General features: G+C 44.7%; 1 protein-coding gene across 2 annotated transcripts in view; it reads right to left on the bottom strand.

The window, feature by feature from the left end:
- LOC144809462 (sodium- and chloride-dependent GABA transporter 2-like) overlaps positions 1-18,669 on the bottom strand; it is a 1,234,427-nt gene that overhangs the window by 588,134 nt on the left and 627,624 nt on the right. For both annotated transcript variants that reach the window (XM_078673716.1, XM_078673715.1), the window contains exon 6: positions 10,279-10,411. In XM_078673716.1, coding sequence (XP_078529842.1) covers positions 10,279-10,411 — 133 coding nt within the window. The remainder of the gene's footprint in view (positions 1-10,278; positions 10,412-18,669) is intronic.

The following is an 18,669-nucleotide window of genomic DNA, read 5'->3' as shown; positions in this document are numbered from 1 at the left end:
TTGTTCTCAGTGTGAAACATAAGCAAACTTCAAATTAACCTGTGCTTACCCTTTGGTATATTGTCACAAAGCAGTCAGGACGCAAGACCAAGAGGCAATATGTAAAGTATTTATGTAGCACTTCAAACAGTAATAAGGTAAAAACACAACACAAGAAAAATCCCACACCAGTTTAGAAAAGTAAAGTAAAATGTAATAAAGTATTCAAGACCAAAACAACAAAAATCCAATCAGTAGAACCAGAGACATGCAATTTTAAACTGTGGGTATCTAGTCATGCTGAACCGGGACAAAGTCACATGTTCGGGCTGCCGGCGATGGAGCACGGCCTGTGTACAGGGACTAAGTTAGACCCACTGAACAAAGTACCTGAAATCCTGGTTAGTGGGCCATTGTGAGATCCTGCACCGAGATTGCGTTGCACAACGGTAGTTCCCAAGAAGCTGCAGAGCGGCGATGCAGAGTACTGCATCATCATCATAGAAGATACCTTTGATGAGGAGCTTTTCATGCAGAGGCCTGCGTTGAGGATGCATCACACAGCAGCATTTCCAAGAAGGTTGCGGTTTTCTTTGTGAGGTACTGCACCAGCAACTCGTTATGTAGCAGCAGTTCCAATACAGCTGCATGGATATGCATTGTGCTGCATATGTTCTGTTCTCAGGACCCCAGCTGAGCTGGCAGAGCACCTTCATGCCCACTTCCAAGGGTCGAGGGCTGAGGTGGCACCGCTTGGGGGCAAGGCGCACACCAGACTGCCTCCAAGTACTGGGTTTAAGGTTGTTGGAACCTTTTCTGTCACTGGGGTTCTGATCACGAGGCCAGACAGCTATACCTGGGAGTTACTCTGGTGGTCCTGGGTTCAAGATGCAGGTCCAGTCCTTCCAATTTAGGCAGCAGGGTAGCAGTCTTTCTTGAGTAGCAGCACTGTAGTCCTTTTTAGAGGTCCAGAGGTGTACTGAAGAGTTAGGTGTGAATGTGCATTATTTATACCTGATGCCTTCTTTGAAACAGGAGAAGGTTCTGGAGGTTTCCACTCCCAAGAGGTGTTTGGAATATCCTGGCTCCGTGTCCTGGCTTCAGCTTATCTGGGGGTCACAATAGACTAGTGCCAAAACCTTTGTGAGTATGCTTAGGCAGAGCCTTTATGATGTAAAGTGTGGTAGGTGACAACTCCTTCCCTGTCAAGTCAGAGATGGCCCATCCTGCAACACCTACTCATGTTTGGCTGCAGGCACCACATGGTTAGGACAATAAAATACCAACTATTTCAAAGTGGAATTTTCAGAATTGTGACATTAAATCTGACTTTGTCATTAAAGGGGGTATACATTGATATTCCTATCAGCTCCCAATTTAAACTTATCATGTATTAAGTGTAATAGGGTAATCCAATGTTGCTCTAAAGGAGAGGTAAGCCTAGCAGTAGTAAACAATTTTAGGTAACAATAGTACATGTCTAACTTTCCAAATACACTGCACCCTGCCTTATGGGCTAATGAATGCTCATTCCAAGGGCGGCTTATATGTATTAAAAAAGAAGGTTTAAATCTGGCAAAGGGATTAATTGGCAGTTCACAATTGTAGTTTAAAACTGCTCACACAGGCTGCAATTGCAGTCCTGAGACTTGTTTGAAGTGGGTGGCACAATAATTGCTGCAGGCCCATCAATAAGATTTAATTTACAGGCCCTGAGTACTTATAGTACCCCTCTACAGAGGGCTTACAGGTATTTAAATGTGCCAATTGGGTGTAAGTCAATGTTATCATGTTTTTAGGAGGTGAGCACAAGCACTGCAGCACTCGTTAGCAGTCCTAAGGCCCAAAAAATTATTTCAACAAAAATAAAGGAGGAAGGCAAAAGTTTGGGGGAAAACCCTCCTAAGACTGGAAGGTCTAACAACAACCCAAAGTCAGTTGGTGCAAACCTAGTAATAAACTGCTAGATAGACATAATCTGCAAATGACTATACATTTCCAATTTGCACTAAACAATGTATAACTTTATTTCTGTTTGCACACATGAAAAAAAAAACAGACATGGCTCAAAAAGCGCACTTTGGTGTGGGTAAAGCATTAGACTTGGCAGACCACTATTATAAATCTACTCACATACACTGAGTTTCACTTTGTACCATAGTGGCTTGCACCATTATTTGTTTCTTGAACAATAAACCTAGAATTCACAAAAGGAACACAAAAGTGAGACCCAACACTCATGCAAAGTTTGGAGTGGTTAACGTCCATGCCATGACAGATTATAAACATAAATCACATGAGACAGTCAAAATGTCTTCAGAACATCTGCAGTTTCATCTTCCGAAAACAGTGTACACTCATTTTTGTTAGTGAATATTTAACAACAAGACAAATGCGGGGCCTATAATGCACAACACATCCTGAGATTATTTCACAAAAAAAAGGCATTGATCAAGAACAATAGAAGCAATACAAAACTTTTTCATACTAATTTGGTAGACCAGAATGGCCTGCATGGGAAGTAGGTGGAAGATGTACATCAAAGAAACATCTTGTGATGTGATGTGAAAAGTATTTATAAAGCGCAGCGTACACTATACAGTTTCTTGGCGCTGGTAAAGAAAGGACGGAGAGCACCACCTGGGCAAGGCGCGGGGGTGCATGGCCATAGCAGAAAAAGAAAAAAGAAGAGTAAAAAGGACCAGAGAAGAAGAGAGCATTTTAATTGTACGCAATGCGAAACAGATGAGTCTTAAGGAGGGATCTGAAATGGATATAGGGAGAAGCGAGCCGTATGTCCAGTGGGAGGGCATTCCAAAAAGATGGGGCAAGGAATGAGAATCTTAAACTTCCCCACTTCTTACGCTTAACTCTCGGGACTTTGAGTAGAGCCGAGTGAGCCGAGCGAAGGTTGCGAGAGGGGATATAGGGATGAATGAGGGAGGAGATGAAGGTAGGGCCTAGGTCCGCCAAAGATTTAAAAACAAGGCAGCCCAGCTCAAATTTGCAGTGTTCAGAGACAGGGAGCCAGTGCAGAGATCTTATTAGAGGGCGGACATGGTGGTGCCTCTGTTGGTGGAAGATGAGGCGTGCTGCCTGGTTCTGGACAAGCTGGACATATCTTGAAAATGTCCACCCAATCACTGTCACAACTTGTGAGACATGAGACAATGCCTCTCATTGTCGTCTTTAAAACTTGAGCAGCCATGGCGGAGCCTCGGAAGCACGCAGGGAGGCCGCCTGCTCGGGGAGGCGCTCTCCCCCCTACACGCAAGTACTCTGGTTGTGGGATGGGTTAAGCACTCTGCTCAGTTGGGGGGAGGGCAGTTGAGAGTCCGTTAGGCAGGGATGCAGGGAGGGGGGGAAGGGGTGGGACTGTTTTAGCACAGTTGGGAATACACATATGCGGTCAAAGAAGAAAGTTATGTTATCACAGGAGTCGTTACATGATTGGTGGGGACGGCAACAGTTTAATTCCTTGGGGAGAACCCTCAGCTCTTCACTGAACGAGTTAGCAACACACGCCCATGGCTCACCCTCTCACTGTCACATTATGGACCCCATAGTCCCAAATGGCTGAGAACCCGATCCCCGGGGCACTGGGAATAGACTCAGAGACGCAGGGCGCGTCCCTACGGTTGCTGACCTGGAACGTGAGGGGACTGGGGGATAAGGTGAAACGTGGCCTAGTACTGACTGCCCTTAGAAGACAGAAACCCACCATAGCACTCTTGCAGGAACCTCACCTGACAGGGGGGCAACCAAGGCCATGGATAGAAGAGGCTATAAGATTTTAGTCCACTCGGGCTTCACGTCGGGCTCCAGGGGGACTGGTATACTGCTCCAGAGGGCCTCACGGTTTATCCCTCTACAAACCAAGACGGGTGATCAAGGCTGCTTTGCTGATTTACAGGGACAATGGGAAGGTAGACTTCTTAACATAGTGTCCGTGTATATCCCACCGGCACTGCACTCGGTGCAACTCCCGAAGTTGGGAGACTTTCTACTGTCTCTTCCCGAGGGGGAGGTTATCCTTGGGGGGGACTTCAATGTCATCTTAGACACACAACTTGATAGGTTTCCAATACTGGCCCCTACGGGGGGGATTCCCCGCCTCCAACGCTTCCTGACAGCCATGGATCTTACGGATATTTGGAGGTACCTCCATCCCAATGTGAAGCAATACACATTCCATTCCGCAGTGCACGGCTGTATGACGAGAATCGACCACTTCCTGACCCTGGGTGATGGGCTCCACCTTATAGACACAGTGGAAATTCACCCCCGGGGGATCTCAGACCACTCCCCACTCACCCTCACGCTCTCCACTCAAGGGGGGTCCCGCAAACGCATATACCCCATACACGCTAATTATCTAAAGATTCCCCAAGTTCGCAAGACTCTTAAAAGAGCAACGACACAATACTTCAATGAGAATATCAACTCGGTCCGCTTCTCCGAGGTGCTTTGGGAGGCATATAAAGCGGTCTTGAGGGGGCAAGCCATAAACTCAGTCACGAGATACAAAAAGGAACAAACTCAGGAGCTAGTTGAACTGGAATTAACATTGAGAAATTTGACGACGACACACGAACTACTCCCAACTCCGGCTACCTTACACGCACTTGACATTCAGCAGCGGCTGTACAACGATCATTTGCGCTTCCAAGTGAGAGGGCAAATGACCGAAACTCAGAATCGGATTTATGAGGTGGGCGACAAGGCAGGGAGAATGCTGGCTTGGCTTGACAAACGGGAAGGAAGTTCCAGGGGAATCCAACGCTTAAGGGACAGTCAGGGGAAGGTACATACGAACCCGAAGCACATAGTGGAACAGCTCGCGACCCACTTCGAAGGGGTCTACACCCCTGAACACGTGGTTACCCCCGAGATGGCCAGAGATGCACTGGCACCAATACAGGTTCCAACGTTATCTATGGACGTGTCCGATGAGTTGGAGGCGGACATCACCGCTGACGAAATCCAATCGGCTATTGAAGCCTTAAACCCGGGCAATTGAATCAATGGGGTTAACCCAATTAGTCACAGGACCTGGGTAGCAATTTGTATATCAAAAATGGTCCTGGATATAACTCACGACACAATAGATGTACACCCTGCAGTTATTTTAAGCAAGTTCAGTCTTTGGCAAAGTCAATTTGCACTTTAGGAGATGTATAATTTTGGACCAGCAATATTAAATGCATTAAACCCAACATGTAAATTGCAAAACAAAATTGTTGTATATCACAAATTTATTTACATACTAAAAAAATTTTTTGACGATCCAGAGCAACTATAGATAAAATATGAATAAATGATAGATTCAGAAAAGGGGGTGCTCAGGTGAATTGAAAAGAAATGCAGAATAGATTAGTACAATCAAAAGGCGAGATTTGCCATTTAGAACACAAAGAGCCTACCCATACATTATTATATACAAAATTTACAATGGAAATGGGGAGCTGGGTGTAGGCTGGGGTAGGAAAGGTTGTAGTCGTCGACGTTTCGACCCTAACGCAATACGGGCGATTTCAAGGCCTCTGCTACGGGTCTTCTTCAGGACGGGGAAGGGGGACGGTAAGGGCTGGATCGATTAACCTATAATTAATAATACAGATTCGTGTGAATAATCATATGTACATGTAGTAACAGTTTGTCATAGATCAAGTTGGGCTGATATTACCATGAAAGGTTAATGGCTAAATATGAAAGGGGGAACGGAGAATCAATATGGTTCCAAAACCCTTTTGGTCACTCTGCTAAAATCAAGGTATTCATTTTTAGCAGAGTGACCAAAAGGGTTTAGGAACCATATTGATTCTCCGTTCCCCCTTTCATATTTAGACAATTTCTGAAGACGTCAGAAGTACACATTCTCCCCATTGATTGGAATATAGGAAGCATTGAATATTGGTGAGTCAATTTCTCGAAATTAAGTAACCACCCCTATATGAGTTTGGACAGCAGTTTCAGTGCTTATTGGAGATGGGCACTGAATTTGTCTCTCCTATTTTGTTTAGGTGGTCCAACATTGGCCTGACGTCCGCCATTAACCTTTCATGGTAATATCAGCCCAACTTGATCTATGACAAACTGTTACTACATGTACATATGATTATTCACACGAATCTGTATTATTAATTATAGGTTAATCGATCCAGCCCTTACCGTCCCCCCTCCCCGTCCTGAAGAAGACCCGTAGCAGAGGCCTTGAAATCGCCCGTATTGCGTTAGGGTCGAAACGTCGACGACTACAACCTTTCCTACCCCAGCCTACACCCAGCTCCCCATTTCCATTGTAAATTTTGTATATAATAATGTATGGGTAGGCTCTTTGTGTTCTAAATGGCAAATCTCGCCTTTTGATTGTACTAATCTATTCTGCATTTCTTTTCAATTCACCTGAGCACCCCCTTTTCTGAATCTATCATTTATTCATATTTTATCTATAGTTGCTCTGGATCGTCAAAAAATTTTTTTAGTATGTAAATAAATTTGTTATATACAACAATTTTGTTTTGCAATTTACATGTTGGGTTTAATGCATTTAATATTGCTGGTCCAAAATTATACATCTCCTAAACTGCAAATTGACTTTGCCAAAGACTGAACTTGCTTAAAATAACTGCAGGGTGTACATCTATTGTGTCGTGAGTTATATCCAGGACCATTTTTGATATACAAATTATTAAACCCGGGCAAGGCACTAGGACCCAACGGTATACCTATAGAATGGTACCAAGCAACGCCTGAGACCCTCAGTACACATCTACTAGGGATGTTTAGGGAATGTCTGGGGAAAGGTTCACTTCCGGCAGACCAAAGAACGGCAACTATAGTGGCCATCTCCAAGCCAGGGAAACCGCCTGAGGAATGCTCTTCCTACCGTCCCATCTCACTGCTTAACGCAGAAGTTAAGATCCTTGCCAAACTCCTTGCAACCAGGCTCTTACCCCATCTTCCATCCCTTACACACCCGGACCAGTCCGGATTTATGCCCCACAGAAACACGGCGTTGAACCTGCGTAGACTGCAAGGAGTGTTGGCTAGGGCGAACTCGATCGCGACCCAAGCTGTGATTTTGGCCCTTGATGCCACGATGGCATTTGACCTTGTGGAGTGGAACTCCTTGTTTGAAGCACTATCGCGTTTGGGATTTGGCCCATCGCATGGGTTAGATTGTTGTACACTGACCCGGTCGCCCAGGTTGTGGCGAATTGGCATATATCGCGAACGTTCTCATTAGGGAGGGTCACAAGACAGGGATGTCCCCACTCGCCGTTATTGTTTGCGATCTCATTGGAACCCCTTGCCACTCTTATTAGAACCTCACCCTTGTTGAAAGGCATACGTTGGATGGATGGCTGGGAGGACCGGCTATCGCTCTATGCAGACGATATGCTGGTATATCTCACAGATCCAGAAAGTGGGGTGCCGGCCCTATTGCATCTCTGCAATAATCATGGTAGGATATCCGGATATACGATAAATTGGAGCAAATCGGAACTGTATATTCTGAAGGGGCAGGTCCCGGCTCTCGATGCAGACTGCCCTCGGAAGATAGCTGGTTCGTCGTTTAAATATTTAGGCATTCAGATTACTAGTGACCCCACAGAATTTATGGACAAGAATCTGGGGCCCCACTTGGAAAGACTCAAACAAGACGTTAAATTCTGGTCGGGACTGCCTCTAACGCTTTTAGGAAGGGCCGCATTATATAAAATGATGGCTCTGCCCCGATTTCTGTATGTTCTTGAAAACGCACCTTACCCGGTGGCCCCAAGATTCTTTCAAAAAGTTGCAGCATTGATCTCCACCCTCCTATGGGGGAACCTCCCAGCGCGCATTGCACAACCCAAACTGCATAGAGGATGGTACGACGGAGGTATTGCACTGCCTAATCTAAAACTGTATTATTGGGCCGCACATCTTAAACCCATCAACCAGTGGCTCCATACTCCACAGACTGAGCCAGCCTTTCAGGCGGATAGGGCACAGCTGGGCACTGACAGTTTACTGGCTCCGTTGTACGACCAACGCAAAATGCGCAAACTGGTGGGCCCCACCAGACTAACGGTGACGCTATGGCATACAGCGACAACGGCTCTGGGTGGAAGGGGAGAATAACTAAGCTAACCCCACTGTGGGATTCTCGAGCCTTAGGTAACATGAGGAAAAGCCAGGGATTTTCCCGTTGGGACACTATAGGGATATCAATGGTGGGCGACCTTTGGGAGAGGGGAGGAGTGATGTCTTTCAATAGGTTGAGAGAATTATACAACCTTAGTGAAAGGGAGCTCTACAGATACATTCAGATACAACATGCATTACTCGCTGCTCTACCCCCGAACACAGACCTACCGGAATCGTCCCCGCTAGAAGACCGTCTCCTCACTGACTTTATGATTGAACGCGCAACGTCCCTCATGTACCGTAAAATACTCAACAACTTGCCAGACCCATTGACATTGTTAAAGGAGAAATGGGAGGGGGACACCTGTGAAATGGACGAACATGAATGGAACGAGGCGACTGCGTCGCCCAAAGAGGTGGGCATCTCCGCACGGCTGCGGCTTGTGCAGCGGAAAATATTACATAGGGTGTACTACACACGAACTATGCTACACCGCATCCACAGGTCACAACACCCTTATTGTCTTCGTGGTTGTGGGGAGGAGGGCACATTTTTTCACACCATATGGGAGTGCCCCCAGATTCGGGAATATTGGACACGAATACTACGAACAATCTCACAGACACTGGAGATATTATTGCTGTCAGAGCCAAAGCGGTGCTTACTAAATATATGGGAACCTACTGATCTCTCTAGACACGGTCAACTCTGGGTTATGGTAGGATTGATGGTAGCCAAACGGGATATTGCGCAACGTTGGGGAGTGGCGGAAGTGCCGACCAAGACTCAATGGTGCTTAAATATGGACAGGGTGATGGTAACAGAAAGGGCGGTCTATTCCAACCGGGCCTGCCCGGGGAAGTGGAACAAAATTAGGACCAAGTGGAATGTCTACAGAGGGGAGATCTGTGACCCCTTGTCGGAGGAAGACCAGGATGTGTCGGATGAGGAAGTGGAGGAGGGCTAGTATTACTAACAAACTGTAATGAGGGTATGGACGTGGGCCACAAGACTGGCTAATTAGTTATGATTTTGCATGGCGGCGTGGGAGGGAGAGTACGAGGGACCACAGTTAGACAGAACATGCTCGCACATACGAACCACTCACCTTAGGCAGGTTAGTGGGAACGGGGGGGACACCGAAGGGGAACATTTAACAACAGAGCTGTACTCGACCGATACCAATCAGTACATGACCGCATCGTGATTCCTGAAGTTTAGTTTGAGTTGTTGTTGGTTTTTTTTGAAAAAAATAGAAAACCAAAAACCAATACTGTCTTGGACTATGATGCATGTACTGTACCTTTTTACCGCAGCAGTTCCGATTCTATCTACTGTGCCGGTGATTTCTGCAAAGACATTGAATTGCTGCAAAGTGCTTAATACATTGATATAGCGGCCAGCCCGTGAGGTTGTAGGCGTTCCGCTGTGTAACTTTGAAGGTACAATAAAGGTTTTTGAAGAAAAAAAAAAAAGAAAAAAAACTTGAGCAGAGCATAGTTCAACAGATCACAGACACTCTGATATTCAAATCATCTGCAAAGCAGTTCATGGGCATTGAAAGACCTTTCACTGAGATTTACCATTTGTGAAATTGCAACCGTGGAGACTGCAACTGCAGTGAAAGGTCTGACGCAGCCATATTACTCCACAGTGTGGAAAAACCAAAGTTCATTGAAACCAACCTAACCAACTCCATTAACACGAATATTTCAGTACATACATGTTGATTCACACTGCACAGACACATTGTAGGTGTTGCATGTTTCACAGCATACTTACAGTCAACAATTTGCAGCAGATACAAAAACCTACTCATGTATCTTACCAGCTTAGCAATCTTATAGAATGACTTCTCCTTGAACAACTGCTTCTTCGTAAGGTACTGTTTTATTGGGTGAGGCCAATAAATCAAAACCACAATGATTATGGTAGAGTCATACTGACAGTGAGCAGTGTTAAACAATTTCAGTTGATTGATTTTCATACCTGAAATGTGTTTTATCAATTGAATCATGTAGAAGTTATGTGTCTAAACCAAAGTACATTTTTCATTGTTGTTCTAGTAATGTGGTATGTGCTGATCTAATGTCCATGATTTGTTGGTTTCCACTAGAATCCCAAACACAATGAATTAAAATAAACGGATGCTGAGGTCTTACCTTTCCACTGGATTTGACTCCCTTCCAAATGCTGAAGTAACATATGATCCAGGCCAGGAGTAGGCACAAGGCCAGTTTCCACTGTATGCTGCCCACATTCTCTATGCCATCAGATATATGCAGCACATGCCTTCTATTGGGGAAAAGAAAGGGTGATGAAAATCATAATTTGAATATATCATATCCTAGCTCTGTTTCGCCTACCTGAAAATCTGCCATTGAAAAGAATGTCAATTTACTCTTCCTTGCACTTAATTTGTAGCTTTTTCTGAAGAGCTTAAACAAAGACATTAATGGCCATATTACGGGGTTCAGGAGTGCGGGAGCTGGCGCACTACCACCACCACAATCCTGCACCACCAAGACTCACCACTGCCTGCCTGCCAGATTACAACTTAAAAGTGGTCTGCCGGGCAGGCGGCATAGTGGTCCCGTGGTAGTGCCTTTTGAAAAGGCACTGCCATAGGAATGCCAAACAAGGTTCCTGCACGACATGGACACTCAAAAGTCCATGCCCTGCAGAAACTGGTGTGCTTGCACAGAGGGGGTGGGGTACATGTAACAGCCCCCTGTGTGCACCCATATGCGGAGGAGGCCCAGTTGGCCCTGTAGGGTCCCTTTTATTTCCCTTCTGCTACAGTTTTCATTGCAGGGGACCTACCATGAAAGGTGTGGTGGAGAGAAAGCTTGTAATATGCTTTGAGGGACCACAGCAGTACCGCCAAGCATATTGTGGCCTCTACTGCTGCGCCACCTTCAGGGAACAGCAGTTCCCTGGCAGCGGCAGCAGTCCCAGGGCATTCCGACACCCAACTTGTAATGGGGTGGTCGGACTGTGGTGGTGCGGTGGTTGGACCACCTCTGCCACACCCCAAGTCTGTCATTCCTTGAACTGCCAGACTCGTAATCAGGGCCTTAGCGCGGAGAGCAGTTAACTCTCCGTTTTTCATCAAGTTACATTAACCTAATTGCACAAGAATCACTGAAAACAGAAAACATAGCTCATGCATTTGTGGAGCCATGCTAGCCCCATGGAGTACAGTAGAAATACTCATTTATTACAATATGGACGATTTAAGAACACAAAACATTAGAAATAGTATAACCCGTAGAGCAGTAAAATATTCTTTGAACAAGCATCCCCATTATGATTTGTAGTATCAAACGTCATTGTAATGTGTAGAAGAGAAGCTACCCTTCCCATATCTTACTTTAGCTGAATGATCCTGTGTTTTTAAATCAGAATATTCAAGATCTGTGAGCCCACTGATGATTCTTCCCAGTTTTTGTTCTTCTCACCAGCAACGTACAAGATCCCCTGCTAGATAAGGGGGATTGTGGAGGAGTATCCCACTTAGAGTCTCATTTAACAGCCAGGTGAGAGTGATTGTTGGCAGCTGAATGAATAATTCAGGGGCATAGGCATTTGTACCTCCCCCCCAGGAAAAGCATCTACTGACACATCATACACATTTTGCTCGGTCCCAAAATCTTGAATGTGTCCCAAGAGTTATGTTTTTTATGATGTGTATGATAACCTATGGTTGGTTCCCATAGGTCTCCAGAAGCACATTTGAGACAGTAGGGTGACACACCTCCATAAACTGCAAGGACATTGTAACTGATCTTGTGTTGTCAACCTAGTTATAAATGTCCTTAGCTTGTAGCAATGTCACTGAGATTAGATGAAATATGAGAACATATAAATACTGATCAAGGGGAGGTTGGTTTATCTGAAACACACAGAGTCTTTTAATGAAACGGCATATTGCAAATTGGCACTGCATCGACGGTAAATAAACAATCGCATTACTACATGGATAATTGTAATGGGTTAATTTTTGAATGAGTGGCAACTAAATTTTGCATGGGTATTGTGGATACAGTATCACTGTCTAGAGCCCTGAAACGGACATTCACACAGCAGGAATGTTACCATGCAGTTGTCACCCATTTCTGTGATTTGCCATGGCAACATCACTCTCAACGCGGCAATAGCACTATTAGTTTGCAAAGTTATTGCTCATAAACATGTGATGCTTCAAACTTCCCCAACTCGCTTATCTACTCTAAATAAAATGTTTCTTCATTGACATCTAACATTCTCTCTGTCTTCTCACTAATCCAATTAGCTAGTGTTATGACCACAAAACATTTGGTTTGGTGGTGGCTTCATGAAGTGGGTCACAACTAGAAAGCTGTTCTTTCTTGGAAATAGTTCACATATAATAGTGTTTATTCGGAATAGGACAATTGGGCTTTCGTCTAGTAGGCTTTTCCTTAGAAGACTGAAAACCTGGCTTTTCTCTTTTGTCTAAGATATCAAATTACTCTTTTGCTCTCCTTTTGGGTGCATCTGCAATTCATAGCTCTGAGGCACTCGGAGTAGTTGCACACTCTACAGAACCTGTTCATTCATTCATTCATTCAGGGTCTAGGTTTAGCAGAATCTATTTTTAGCTTTCTCCTGCACAGAGCCTGCACTGTGCTTGTAAAAACTATTGTTTTTAATATATCTTAACAAGGACTTACATTCTGCCTTCAGTTCTCGTATTGGTCCCTGTGCTTGCCAGTATATTTTCTCAGTTTCTATTGGTTGTTGTCTGTTCTCCCTTCTGGGTCTCTCTTATCAGTTTCCTGAGGCCTAACTACTCATTTGCATCCACGTTGGTGGTTCAAACATTTTTTCTTTTAGTTAGCGCTCCATACTGTTTTCTTTCCCTGGTTGCATGCATTTAGAGCTTTCTTTATGTTTTACTGTTTGTCTGGTCCAGTATGACATTTTTTTCCGGATTTCTCCAACATCTCTTATTTAAAGTTTTTTAGCATCTAATTTCAAGCTGCTTGTAAACCGGCGCTGAGATTAGAACCGGCTCCCCAGTTGAAGTTTGGCAGTCGTGGCCATTAGTCCACATCCTCTGTCTTGCCCCTTCGCTCTATTTTTTCATTTAATATGTGGCACTCCAAACGAGCAGCTGCAGTCCGTGCAGGTAAAAGCAATGGGGTGGCGGGCCGGGTTAGGGGGATTCCTACGGACGATACTTAGGGAAAATGTATTATTTATTTAATTTCCCCCCAGCATGGTCTGTCGGAATCCCCCTCAACCCAGCCCCACCTCCCTACCGCTGTTATGTGTACGGACCGCGGCTGCAAACAAGTGCATGTTTTTGCAGACTGTTCTTTCCTCATACCCCAAGGTTGCTAACTTCCGCCATTGCATGTTTATTTCAGTAAAAAGTAATGATGGAATCTATTTAAGTGTTGCTATAAAAGTTAACGTGAGTAACTGATACATTCACTAATAGTATGAGATGCGTCTTAATTCTCAGTCATCTTTAGTTTAAACAACCCTGCTTTCTATCAATTTATGCTATTTTACATGCAGCTCTGCCCCTCGGTTATATAGTTAAAGGGTTCAGTGGGCTGCTTCTATCACTGCACCAGCTACTGGTTACCAAGTTCGTAACAGTCAATATGCCACCACTATTTGTGTTTTTTCTCTGTCAGCTTCTCCTTCATTCCCGTTGACAATTTAAGCAATCCACTTGATTTATCCATTTCATCTACTGTCCATAATGCTTGAAGAATCACATGATGAAATTCTAAACAAATCCATGAGTCGGTTCTCAAATTCCATCATGTCACAAGTGTTTAGTAAGCTTTTGTTCACATACATCCAACTCTGTTTAAGGAAGTGTCAAATCACCCCTATTTCAAATACAAGGTTAGAGCTAACAAAGCAACCGATGTGTGTGACCTTGTACAGTGATGATCCTTCATGGCTTGCTAGCACTGCTATTCTGGAAAATTCACAATATGGCCCTTGCAGTGCATCACTGTGATATATGTTGTTCTCCATTGCACAACAAACCACAGAGTATATGACACTACACTATCCGCCACAATATTTGATGACATTCAGCTTCAGAAGCGGTCATTGGAGAAATATGATGAGCCTATATTATTCAAAAACAACTATTGTTATGCAAAATTCTGAATCCTATTTTCTAGCGGTCGCAGGGGAAATACGCAAGGATTCACTGGACATATGAAGCATTGTATGGTGTGTATTTGAACCTGCTGCTTTCCTGATGTTTCATATTTTTAATTCTTAAAGACTTGTTTTATGTTTAGGTACGTGTGTGATGCATATAAATGTATATAAATGTATTCTATATGTGTATATAAGAATCCATGATACAAATAGTTGATTAACTCAAATAAACTTGACTTTGAAAAACCGACAGAGTGAAAGACTCTGTGGAGCCTAGGTGCAAACTTTTTGGATTTGAACCTGCATTTCTTTTGTAATGCTCCACACATTTTCTGTCTGCACAGGTTCACCTAACTATTGCAGTGGTGCAGACCTTGAAGATGCGTCTGTTTGGTAATATAATGCCTGCTTTCTTGTGCAGGTGGTGCCAAGAAAATAGTCAGTGTCATTGTTTCAGGGATACTGGTACCACAAATACCACATCAGGACTGTCAGGCTCAAATCCCTGCTGCAGTCGATGAAGTAAACTGCCCAGCTTACAATGAGAAGATGATAGTGGATTTCTCACGATATCCATCTTCCAGTTAACTCACCGCTTTGGAAGGTGACCACCAGTAGATGGTGTTCTTTGTGCACTCATTAGAAAATCAAATTTAGCATCACAAGCACAAATGGTTGTTCTAAGGTTGTGTACAGGGTACCATAGACTGACCAGGAAGTATGTGATTCAAATTAATGAATGGTGGGAAACTTGATGTCTATCAATGATATCTTGAAGTCTGTACATTCCATAACTTTAGGTTCTGCTGCTGAAATTCCCGTATTCATCAAGAAGCATTCCTATGCGCATGACAAAATGAAGAAACTTAATTTTGCTCTCTGACATTTCTTGAGAGTCTCTGCTGATTGTCTGAACTCCAGTCATCACTTAAAGCTGTGTACAGGGTGACATAGGCTGATCAGGAATGATGTGATACAAATTAACGAATGGTGGGAAACTTGATGTCTATCAATAATATCTTGAAGTCTGTACATTCCATAACTTTAGGTTCTGCTGCTGAAATTTCCGTAGTCATCTAGAAGTATTCCTATGCACATGACAAAATGGAGAACCTTAATTTTGCCTCTGACATTTCTTGAGAGTCACTGATGATTGTCTGAACTCCAGTCTTCACTCAGTGGCTGCTCCACCCTACGTAGAGTAGCTTCCAAAGGTCAGATATCGGGTCACAACCTCTTTGACATAAGACTCAACAGTGATAATCTTGAGACGAAAAGCTGTGTAGGATGGTAGGTAAACAGAAAAGTACTAGTCCCCCATGATAGCCTAAATTTTGTGAAGGATTATGCTGATTCCTCAAAGGTACGAAATCCCTTCCCTTCCCCCACATTGTATGGTAATCTGGTAAGATTCAAATAACTTAACCCAACCCTTCCATGGTAGGTTTGATTCACTTAACTCATTAAGGAAAGGAGGTTCCATGCAACAGGAACCTCCTTTCCTTAATGAGTTGTGACCACCATATAAACTAAGAACCTTAACAAATATAGGGGTATTGAAATAATTAAAGTACTTTGGACACTCTCAAAAGTGACCATAAAAACCTATGTTTTGTGTGAAAAGTATATTTGAAGATAGAGTAAAAATACAATTTATTAGGAGTTTCTTTTGGAGAAAATATAATACACCTAAATTATGAACAAAGCATTACTGAGCTAAGCAGAATACAAGTATTCAACTTGCATGAATGTTATTGTCGCACACTATTCTTTAGAGGTTTGATTCTCCTAATTGTTGTACAGGCTTGCTGTAGGAACGTAGGACCTGCTTTATTGTTCCTCCCACATTTTGCCTGGTGCTATGTTGTTTCTGACTAGTCTGACTAGGATCATGCTAATCAGAACCCCAAGCTCTGTGCTTTCTCCCCTAAATTGGTAAGGTAAGTTCTTAGGTACATCTCAGATTAAACACTGGTGTACGCTTATCAGTCCTTTGAATGTGGTACTGAGGGACCCAGTGCATAGGTACACCAGGGGTACTCCATGGGCTAAAGCATGCATTGCGCCACCAATGGGGGACCACTCATACTGATCTACAGGCCTTCCAATGCAGCCTCTGTAAGCTGGTGCTAGCAACCCTTACAAAATGTATATTTTCCCCTATATTTCAGGTCATTGCACTTAAAACCTATAAGTAACCCCTAAAGCAGGCCTTTCAATCCTGAAGGCAGGGTGCTCGGTTCTAAGAGTGAGGGTACCCCCGCATGAGCAGGACACCCCTACAGCCTATGGAGTCCATTCTCCCGGGCTGTAAGTCCATCAGCCATTACAGTACTTAGAGTGGCCAAGCGGCATTACGTGATGTCAACTCTAAACTGGCTGGAACAAACCCTATCATGTTTGGTATCAAACATGTTGAAGCCATACCCCCACACCATATACGGTGTGGGGCGACCTGGGAGGTATGATTCCATGCACTGTAAAGCTCCCCAGGGAGGGTCCCAGTGTTCCTTCTACCAGTCTTCCATACCCGGACAGCACAACATGGCTGCTGCTGAGCAGAGACACAATAATGTCCTCCTGCTGCTGAGCCAAGCTCGAGCAGGTGAGGGCAGAAGAATGGGTATCCTGTCACAGGGAGGTGACCATCTCCCAGACATGGTTTAGTGTATTGTGCTGGGTTGGATCACTTGCCAGAGCCCCTTAGTCTGCTTGAAGGGCACATTTGGTGCCCTCCTTGCATAGTCCAATTCAAACCAGCCCAGGGAGCCGTGGGCTCCCGCTCGGGCGTGAAACCGAACAAAGGACATGGGAGTCTCCTCCCCACTGTCTGACACCTCCTCTTGGAGGGAACACTGAATCGTCCCAACCCTTTCATTAGAGTACTTAAGAGCTTACTTGAGAGTGGGTCCCTAGATTCGTCGTGAGACAAGATTAATTTCAAGACGCTACATTTTCTTCGATCATCTGGGCACTCTGGACTTTGCTCTGGGAATCAAGGAGGCAAATGGGAAGACTCCTGCTGCTCCTGATCTCCTCACCCTGCTCGTCTGTAGCAACGTCCATGCCTGTGCTCCATACTTCCAAGGCCTGTGGATATCCAAGACACCTAAAGGAATCTCCCTTCACGTGAAGGAGTCACTTCCCTGCGTCGGCAGGCACAGAAACTAAGCTGACCAGTCTGCTGATCCTGGGCTCCTACGGACTCTTTTCATTAAGATCTTTGGGCTCCAAGTAACCCCCACCTCAAGCATCGCCTTTGACCAAGATCTTTGCTCTCACTGCATCACTTGCACTGTGGGCCTGCATCTTCGGTGGGCTGCTCAAGGTCCTCTTGCGACTCCAGTGCCTCTAGCCTCAGGGTCCTTCTGAGGAACTCATTTGATTTCTGTGGGGTCCCCTGCTTGGTCGGGGCCTGCCCTGACTCCCCTGCTTGTGGGGAGTCAACCGGACCTTGCTGATCACGACACTGCACCTTCTTCACTTTTGACGTTGTTTGCAGTTACCAAGGCTTGTTGGTGCTCCCGACGGACACCAACCTCTCAACATGGAACAGCTCCTGAATAGCTCCTAGTCTTCCACAGCATCGCCTGTTCCATACAGCTGCAGCTCCAAGGTCATCATCAGCTTTCCTGAATCACCCGACATCCGTGGGCATTCTTATTCCGTGCCTCCTGGTCACTCCTGACTGGCACAGAATCTGTCCCTTCTGCTTGCAGGTACTTCTCATGAATCTACCTTTGGGTTCCACCGGACCCTTTCACCTTTTCCAGCAGCGGCATCTTCCTGAAGTCCTCCATTGAGTTTGACAGCGGTTTCCGACGCCACTTCATACCTCTGCACCTGGCTTCCCTGTTGTACGTAACCTGATTCCTAGGATATCCACGGGTGGGGTGGCGCTCCAACCTTCTGTGGTCCACTGGGTTTCTTCATAGTCCACTGGGAAGGGTCCTTTTTCTCTAAAATTGCAATCGCGACTTGCCCATTGACTTGTATTGAGCCCGCGGTCATGTTCTCACTCCGCACATGGCTTCCGTGAGGGTCCTGGTAACTTACCTTGAGTGGTTCCTTGGGTCCCTGGCACTTCTTTATCTTCTGGGTATAGGCTTGACTTGAGTTGTGGTTCGCATACCACTATTGTGGTATATGGTTTGGTCTTCCCCTGGAGGCCACTGTGTATTTTGTGCTACTTACCTGTTTCTATTGAAAAGTATTTTGTGCTCTAAGTATATCTCCAGCTAAGGGAAAACTGTATGTGCTAGTGAGTGTCTTATAATAAATACATATTTTTATAACTACACTGTGTGGTTCTTTTTCACTTAATCGATTCTAATAAGAGTATGCTCTGGTAAAACAAGCTGCTTTCTGGACTAAGCCTGAAAGTTGCTCTCCACAGC

This window comes from Lissotriton helveticus, chromosome 1_1 (assembly GCF_964261635.1).
Source record: "Lissotriton helveticus chromosome 1_1, aLisHel1.1, whole genome shotgun sequence".
Taxonomy (NCBI): domain Eukaryota; kingdom Metazoa; phylum Chordata; class Amphibia; order Caudata; family Salamandridae; genus Lissotriton; species Lissotriton helveticus.
The sequence above is the reverse complement of the archived record's forward strand: the minus strand, read 5'-3'. Positions and strand labels throughout refer to the sequence as shown.